Source organism: Varroa jacobsoni, unplaced genomic scaffold (assembly GCF_002532875.2).
Source record: "Varroa jacobsoni isolate VJ856 unplaced genomic scaffold, vjacob_1.0 scaffold_141, whole genome shotgun sequence".
NCBI classification, from domain to species: domain Eukaryota; kingdom Metazoa; phylum Arthropoda; class Arachnida; order Mesostigmata; family Varroidae; genus Varroa; species Varroa jacobsoni.
The window spans coordinates 97,207-106,828 of record NW_019213043.1 but is presented as its reverse complement, the minus strand read 5'-3'; the positions used below and the strand labels follow the sequence as shown (position 1 = coordinate 106,828).

The window sequence follows — 9,622 nt, the reverse complement described above, 5'->3', positions numbered from 1 at the left end:
CACTAGTTCTGCTATGAATCATTTTGCTTGAGATCCTCTAGAAGTAAGTTTAGCGAGGTCCGTAAAAAGCAACGCATCTGTCGTTTTGCAGGTTGAAGAATACGACGTAGCTGTGGAAATACGGCCGTACTAATTGCTCTCTCGTATAGTCGTGTAGGTTAACCACTCCTGACAAATATAATGGCAATACAAGCATTATTGGACAAAAGCCCATTAATTAGATGCGATATTTAACAAAAATGGGCGGAAAAGCATAAAGTGACTATCTTCCCCAGTAACAACACGCCCTGTTCTATAGATTTAGGCAGGCTGTCATCGAAGAGACAGCTGAGAACTAGCTATTGAAAAATTTCATTGTAGATAGCCGAAAAGGCCCACATAAAGCTGAAAGAATACGTTTAAAGGCCGTGTGGCACCGAGGCTGACCACACTCACTTTTGACTACAGCAGTAGTGTATGTTTAAGAGAATCTAAAAGCTATGATACAGGCAAGAACAAAAATCTTTGAGCACAAACATATACTTTCATTGACTGACCTTCGCATCTCAGAGACTATACACGTTTCGAGAAATGCGAACAAAATGAACTGGACTCGTCTTTAGAAAAAAGCTGAAGGGCAAATGCGTTATGCAAATGGCCAGAATTCACTGTTATTAGCCTTGCACCCACCGGCCGGTCGCCAATACGCTTCTTCTGTTCAGATATGTTTTTTGCCATCGAAAATTAACTAAACGTTGACTTATTCGATAAACCGTATTTTGGATTGACCTCTATCTAACACCATGTAAACAAATGTTATTTCTGCAGAAATCGCGAGAGAACAAAAAAATTAAGAAAATATATGCTTAATTAGCCGGTGATAAGGTGGGACTCATTTACTTGGTGACTTATTCAATGAACTGAATTAAACTTTCGTTCTATCATTCCCCAAAATCGTGAATTGCAAATGATGCACAAATATATGTGGTTGATTCTCAGTCTCAGTCTATAATAGCTTAATTTATTTCAAGTATGGTTATCATGAATGTCATTTGATTCGGCAGATTTCAGGTTATTGGAAGTAAAGGAAACGGGCTTTAATCTAGTTCCTCAATTTCCGCTTAACGCATTTAACAGCGCCTCATGGCAACAATAACAATTCTAGAATAGAAGGAGAAAATTATTTGTACAAGGAGTATTGTTGTAAAATAAGACAATAAAAATATTACAACGAAATTCTATTCTAACAAAAATAAAACTAAAAAATATACATAAATAAGAATACAAAATAATAACAGAAATCATAGAACAGTGATGATAATAACTCTGCAAGGTGATATCAACCTAGGTTTCCAAAATTCAGGTCACAAATCTTCCGAAAATGGGGTTGCAGACGTCATAAGTATGTCATCAACACATGATATTTTAGTTATTTTTTAAATATGCTATTTATATTCATTAGAAGGGTAGGAGTAAAAAAAAAATAGATTTTCTGGTCTCCGCATTACAAGAGGCTGTCTCTTCATCGGAAGAAATGACGAATTTAAGTCTTGCGTCAATGGCACACCATCGAGCAGTACGATCCTGATGAATTAAGACCCTTTTACTTGAGTTTTGCCAGTCTGTTCTGCTGTTGACAGCCTTTGTGGATATGGCCTACCACAAGCGCCGTTGAGTAGGAATCCAGTGGGAAGTACTTGGACTGAAGCAGTTTTTATGACTATTGAGGGCACTGGAGTTGCCAAGGACAAAGGGGAAAAATAAGACAAAGAGCTGGCATACAGAGGTAGATTCCTTGCTTAGGCATCAATAGGCCGTTGACTCAGTCCACCGTTACAAAACAGGCAGCTCTCTCCCGGCTAGGCAAAACGATTTCGAAAAGCAGTAAACCTAGTCAAATAATGGTCATAATCCTCGGCTTAATTTGTAATCGTAGCAGGCGTTTACAGAAGTGGGCCAAAAAAACGATGCCGATTTCTAAATAGAAAGTGAGCTCAACCTTGGCCTGTGCACCGACAGGCAGTTGGCATGGTGTCTAGCGACTGCATCCATAACGAGCGTAGAAAGAAATATCTTGATAGCCATCTCTAGAGATTTAAACTCCCTCACACGTTAACTGAAGAACCGGGCTGGGAATGACCTCGAAAGAAGAATAAACGGCTATTCTACTATTACATAATCAGGTAACTAATAATTATGCAGTTATTATTTCTGTCAGTTTTCTACACGAACGGGAGATGTGCCCGTACATTCTGCAACGACGGCGCTACAATGCTGATTATTTGCAGCTTTATCAGTCATCGTAAACTGAACAGTTCCTTATCTGTTAAAATTGCTCGCCTTTATGTTGTGCTAAACACAGCCTATGCATAGTTTTATACAAAGTAATCATGGTTGAGTTTTCCAGCAGTTTTGGCACTATACAGCAGCATACGTAGTTAATATAATTTTTAACAGAGAGCGTCTAGTGTCTGAGGCCTCATACCGAGTACGCTGCGTCTTCACAACGCAACACTACTCACAGAAGCAGCCTAATCACATTGATATCAGCACCCAAGACTCTTCAAGTTTTTTGTTCTTTTTATAATTCCTACATCGGACAGGAAAAATCAACAAATTACGATATTTATGAACAGAATTGACCCAACCTACGATAAATACTTTGACGTGTTATTTCTGTGCCTAAATGTTACGTATGTACCCTTCCAATATAGCCTAGCCGTCGTATCTTACGGTTTCAGGACCCATGTTCCTTATTCAGCATTGCATTCGATAAAGATAAATTCGGAGCAAACATAGCAGAACCTGATCTAAAGAGCAGGTTAACAATAAAAATAACGCATCACCATTATAGAATACCGAGCACCTGGTACTGAAATAACTACTAAGCTACTTATCACTCATCTATTATCTAATTATAAGCCTACTTCAGGTTCTACATATTATCGTTTAATATGCATCATTCATCAATCGGCGTCAGAGAAATGAACATGTTATTTCTTCGAAAGTGATTATTCTTTTGATTAATTTAGGCGCCACCATAGCATGGCAGTGGTTAGTAGGTATATTCATTTTCGCTACATATGTCTCTGCGTTGAATGTGTACAAATGGTTAGTGCGCCCGAACCAGACCCACTGGAGCACTTTCCCTCGCCTAACCATACAAGGAAAGGGACTTTATTTCTCTTTCAGCCCCGGGGCTCGGAACAAGCGCCAGGCCGCTGCTCGATGTAGGATTCCGGCATTTGTCAGCGGCGGGTTTCAAACGTCAGCCCGAAGAACGATTTAGTGTACCTGCTTTAACTATATTCCAGTAATTATAGGACATCGTTATGTGTGTGATACACACTCCAAATGAATTTAGTTTTTTTTATACGTTCAATATTCATTTCTGGGTTACATGTACTGGCGAGTGAAACCTTTAAAGACGACCAGTTGGTTTTCGAGGCAGAAACGTTGTCTATGCAAAGTTTCAAGTAGATATACAGTGCTTTAGTGCAAAAGGATTAAACAACTGTCCGCACCCAGGGCCGCGGTCGTCGGACCTTGATGGATTTGTTACCTGTTTAGATCAAAAAGCTATTGGTTGAAAGCTATAACATTTGTGCTGCGTCGACCGTGATAGGATTGACTGGTCCCAATCCTTGCCTCTTTTTTACTCGTACTGTGCAAGAAGTGTGTTTGCTTCATTCGTTCGTTCAAAATGAGCTTGGAACTGCGAACTGCGACCGTACAGACGTGCAAATACTCAATGGTAAGTACCGTAGTAGAAACTGCTGTACAGAAATGTTCATATAACCATTTCGCTTACAGAAAAAAACTAAGCACTAGGAAATGTTAGTTCCGCAGAAAAATATTTTTATCTATCTGCCATGTATTGGCTAACACTTTTTATCGGTTAGATATTGCATTTTGACTTACATGGTATAAAGAGAGAACGACTGGTACCGAGCCGAATTTATTTATCACTTCATTGCATTCACTGAATTGCGAAATATACGAGAAAGGCGTCAAGTAGTGGCTTAAGGGATTTTAACTTCAACGTTAATCTGCAGTTTTGCAATAGCGAGTAAGCAGCGACAATTTTTTACAATAGTGCATTGAACGGTGATGCTCACAACGTCCGACCATTTCGGCGCATGTGCCTCTGAAAAGAAGTTTTACACTAATCCCATTTCATTTCGCTTGGCTCACTTGTAAGTTAATTTTGCACTGATTTTACCCATACCAATCGCACCAAGACCCAATATCACACTTTGAATGTGTGTCAAATTATTCTATCGATTCTTCTTCTTGTTAACTGTGCACCGTTTGTTGTTTTCCTTGGCAGGGGAAGAAGGCCTTAACCCCCAAGGCTTTCTTCCCGCAGTTTCGTCCGTAAATGACAAACATTTCGGCTAATTATGTTTCGTTCAGAAAAATAGTCCTAATAAGTCACCCCAGCGAAATAAACGATGCTGTACCTGCTAAAATTTCCGTCGAAAAATAATCTCTTATAAGAAAAGGTTTAATTTTTTTTTTACAATTCCACGCTAGACATCTGCACAGCTCATTTGTATGTGATGTTTTCTAATTATAAAACGTGGTAGGTATTCATAATATCTGGATTTTAAGCCGATTAATTTTATCACGTAGTGGATTATACTCAACAACTAAACGCTTGCGGTAACGCATCGCTATGATGGTGTTTAATAAGAGTACACAATTTCGTTCTTTAATCAGACCCAGCGCGGAATAAACAAATGTGTCAACGGTTTCATACAGATAATAGCAACGGAATGTACCTTGGAAGATGTCTTATACTATAGTGCGTCGCCAGTGATTACCCATTTAACTTACATTAGTATGTTGCTCTTGCGTAAGACAAACTGTTACATGCCATAATGTGCACTGATTAACTTTTTTTTAAAATTGCCCAGGTAAAAAATCTTCTTAAAAATGTTGTGGTCTTACTAAAAAAATTCTTAAAATGAAGGCGTCATGCGTAACTTTGCAGATCCTGTGTACTTAAAAATACAAACAGACAGACAGACAGACAGATAGATAGATAAAGTAAGTTGCTAACTAGCTATTAAGAAGTGATGTAAACGTTTACGTGGTCACACAGGGGACTAAAATTTGTAGATCTTCCATTTTTATAAAGGGCAACAGTGGTCCCATTTGGTGATTGATAGCGCGAATCAAGTGTGGCAAACTTGCTCTCTTGATGGGCAGATTACAAATTGGAACTGCTTTTTTGAGATTTCATAGCATTAAGCTAAATGATCTAATTAGAATGATGCAGCAACACGATAAAAATCATACTGCCGCGTTTCATCAGTGAGTGGCAAATCCGTTCTCGATGGTCTCCTATTTACGACCCAATTCGGGCGTCGACAGCTTATAATAAAACCTTTGCCCATAATGAGGAGTGCAGCGTAGCAATGCATGGACTACGACATTTTTTCTAGATGATTGTCTCAATATAAAGTTATAGCAAGACAATTTAGCTACACCAACACATGAACTAGCCACGGAAATACTGTGCTCGATAGGGACGAGGTTCCACACTGTCAATTTTCTTTTTCTCAGTGATGGGCCTAAATGGTTTGCACTAACATTATTGATGCTAAACGTTGCCACGATCATTTGTATCAGCTTGTTATGAAAGTGATGGCTTTGATCCTCGAGTACTAGGCTACATCGCTGGAAGTCTTTGTTTTCTGTCTGGCCAGCTGGCTGGCTGGCTGGCTGCTGATGTTGTTATTCGTGTGGGTCACAAAATTCTGCTTTTAATTCAAACTTCAGAAATGGGTAGGTCAGATGGTACCGTGAGTCTGGTAAACACGGCGGTAGCGTTCTATACCGATGTCAAAAAGGTCGGTAGGCAACCCAGGAAGTTTGTACTAAATATGCTAAGGATTCCACTTAAAACATATAGATTAGCTGATAATTATCCTCTTTCGAAGACAGTCGCTGTATTAGAGGAATAAAGTGCATTCGTTGGCTTAAAAAAAACATGACCCGGCAGACCATTTTGATTTGTATACTCAGTTAGAAAGCCCCCGTCGTGCACGCTGGACTCATGCGAGGTCCTCCTGACAGTCTTTTAACTCGCATGAAGAACAGATGAGCAGTTTGAACCTGATTCCTAATCAGCGCTCATCAGTATAACATGTCAAAAGTATTTGATTCCATTGATCAATAAGGGTTCACTTGCCACTCACAGTTCTTAATCTAGTAACCATTCATTCAACCTGAAGAAATCGCACCGTTCGTGTTGAATGTTTCCAACATTTTGAAATGGCTTCTGTCCACATTGTCGGATTAAAGTTTAGCTATTTAGAAACCATCTTCATTGAGTTCCAAAACTATTGTTGACTATGATACTAGAGCAGTTCATATGACTGAGTCACAACTTTATAATATTGAGCCTATTTTTGCCGCTAAAGAGCATCTCTAGGGCACGGTATCCGAGGCAGTGTGTAGATAAAATTGCTTGAATTTTAGCGGACGTTTAACTAACTAACAAAATCTTTCCTCGGCACCCTTGCTGCCACTGTTGATGCTCCTACAAATAGATAAAATTTCTCTTGGTCACACTTCAAGCCTGCTGGTTAGCGCTTCCGTTAAGCTCCTTTGTTCAACTGGCCTGTATTTAATACTTACAGAAGATGATTCTAATTTCAAAGAGGTTTATTGTTTGTATTGCAGAGAGAAGTCTTATACATTCAGTGCATTACTATTGTGAGCTGAATTGCATTAAGTATGCACTCATCGTTCTCGCGAAACGACCTACCTTACCTGATAGAATCTCTGAAGCACAATGTTTTGGGGGCTAATACAACCCCAGCGATAGGGCCTTTTTTTCTAAAGCTATTTTACGCGATCGCTCTAGAATGGCTGCATATGACGAGATACAAAAATTACTGATGTGGTCACACCAAGCTTGTGTGCAGTTTTTATTACCAAATGTACATGATTAAAAACACACGTTTCTATCTTTACACCGTTCTAAAATAGTATTACCGCTAAAATTCTTATGTAATAACAAGTCGATGCAGGGCCAATTGCGTGTCAGCAACTAAACATTATTTCTGCTTGGAATAGGCCACCGTAACAACCACCGTTGTTGCTTGCTGAGGCGGCGCTTCGTTGAATGCCATCACTCGGACGTAGTAAACTTTGTGGCAATCTAGTGAATGTTTTGCCATCGTCCTTATTCCAAGATCCAGCCAAGTGCCGTTTTATTTACCGTTTAAGCAAGTTACCGTTAACGCTAAGTAATAGAAGGGATTCGTGCGTTAGTAAGTAACGGGTCCTTGTTGCTTTTTAGTAAAGACAATCACAAAGCGTACCACCTGATGAGTTTGCAAACGCAGCCAGGAAAACCATCTATCTAACTGGTGACTGTACTGGTCATTCATTACACGCTACGGTTAAAACAAACAGTTTTAGAACACATCGAGTCGTCCTTTCCCCAATCATGCTTTCTTTGATTTGTCTTTCGAAAACGAAATCAATATCTACGAATGTCTGTCAGCAGAACTCGCGGTAGTTGCAAAAGGCTGCTGTCCCTTCGCCAACTTACGGCTATGTGTCCTCCTATAATCCCTTCATCCATAAGTCTGGTCCAACATAATACGACCGATAGCTTCTGATCGAGTATTTAGTATTAGAACATGAGAACACACATAGACATTCCGCGAAAACATCTAAGAAACATAGGTATATGTTACATATGATCGTTACACCGAATTTCCATAAAGCGGCCTCCCACTTACCGCAATTCTTCTGGAAGCTGCTTACTTCAACCGCTACCTGACTGAGGCACCCACTGAGAGACAAGGAGAAAATAGGAAGGTGGTCGCGGTGTCAAGAAGTTAACGTGACCCCCTTTGAGCGAGGCTCGTGGACGCGATAGGCTCCTAAGCGTTGCCTGCACGTTTTCGTTTCAGTGCTTAGAACAGCCGCAGAGTTTATCGAATTCAAGTATTTTGTGGAGGAGGTTGGGAACTGTTCTTGGATATTCCACTCATTTGCTTGTTGACGGCTCCCAACAGGTGACGGCGATAGACAATGACTCTGGCTGCTATCTAGTCTTAATCGAAAATTATAGGCAGGGAAAGGAAAAGTGCGAGTGATGTGGCTTCAGGTTTGCACTACTGGTAACAAGCACGAGAAAGTCGTTAGTCGGAATTATTTGATGTGTCTAAGACAGGGAGGAGTAAATTGTTGCTTTCTAGTTAGAGACCTACTCTTTATCGGCTCATAAAATGTAAATTATAAAGTAGGTTGTAAGTGGAGCAACCGTTCCTACATTGGGAGCGGTTTAGTGACCTTCCGAAGTCGCCGTTGTTGCAACCGTGTGGAAGCGCACTATAGCTTTAATAACTTTTACTCGACTCATAGTTCGTTCAGATAAATATATGACAATGGTGAACGCGATGTACTCAAATCATCTCCCAAAAATATTCTGATTGGAAGATGATTGAATATCAGTGGTCTTTAAAGCGATAAACCTACATTTTAGAATTGGTTGAATATTCACTCGTTGTTTTTTCCATTTGGATTCAATAAAGTAAAGACAAATCAAGCTATCAATTTACTAAATTAAGTAGTACTAGCGGTGTCTGTGCATCGGTTAACCTTTGGGATTCATTTTTCGCCTTTTCGTGGGTTTTAATCCAAAATCTGTTTGTAGGGGCTTTTAGGAATATGTTGTTGAGACTGGAATCGCTGATTTTTTGGTGTGTAGTACTGTCCGGGACTTGTTCTCCTGATCGAATGGTATTCCTTTTTTGTTGCATGGAAACCTATGTAATGGGGTCGTTTTTGGTACTGATCGGAAAGCTCGCGATGAGCTGCAACAAACAGCTAGATGATTTCCTACGTTTAAATTTAGACTTTTACGTCGAAAAATAAACAAAATCTGCAGTAAGCACACCTTGGTTTCCTTAACGACGACGGCGGCGCTGAGAATCACGGTGTTACCGAGGCCGCTACGCCGTTGACTAATAACGTTAATCTATTTCTACCCAGGAGGATGGAGTCAAAGAGAGTTTAGTACATATAATTAGTTTAAATTGTTTTAGTACATATAATTAGAAAAAATATATGTTTCAGGGTCTATACTATATGAGACCGTATAACTATACTGCGCAAAGTCATGTAAATGTTACATAGTTACAAATACGAGGAGTATTATTGTGGTACTAAATACTCTATAACATCGGCGAATGTATATAGCAGTTCACAAGAACATGAGAACAACAAAATCAACGTTTTGTCTAAATTATATTTGAGCGCAATTATTTGATGAAAACGTAGGCTCGAGAAGTGTGAGGTGACTATTCGTAGTCTACGTGATGGCCTTATGGTAATATGTTTGCGTACTGAACTTAAAAACGAATGATTGCCTAATCCGAAAGCGGGCCTAGGAACACTTCGTTCCCTGTTGGGAACCAGCTGTTTGAAATACCGCGCGTAAAACTCAAACAACTCTGATCGACAATAGCAGAAATTCAATTCAAAAATAGTAGAAATTAATTTATTATAAAGTGACACGTAGTTCTGGGTAAATCGCCCACCGATACGCTCAGTGAACGTTGCTTGGAAGAGTCACTCTTTGTATTTAGGAAGGAGCCAGTAAACGACGGTTTCA

General features: G+C 39.6%; 1 protein-coding gene across 1 annotated transcript in view; it reads left to right on the top strand.

Moving 5' to 3' along the window:
* The first annotated feature begins 3,207 nt into the window (after nucleotides 1–3,207).
* The window catches only part of LOC111269104 (uncharacterized), a 24,914-nt gene continuing 18,499 nt past the window's right edge, over nucleotides 3,208–9,622 (top strand). The window contains exon 1 of the mRNA XM_022848469.2: nucleotides 3,208–3,733. Coding sequence (XP_022704204.1) covers nucleotides 3,683–3,733 — 51 coding nt within the window. The 5' untranslated portion in view covers nucleotides 3,208–3,682. The remainder of the gene's footprint in view (nucleotides 3,734–9,622) is intronic.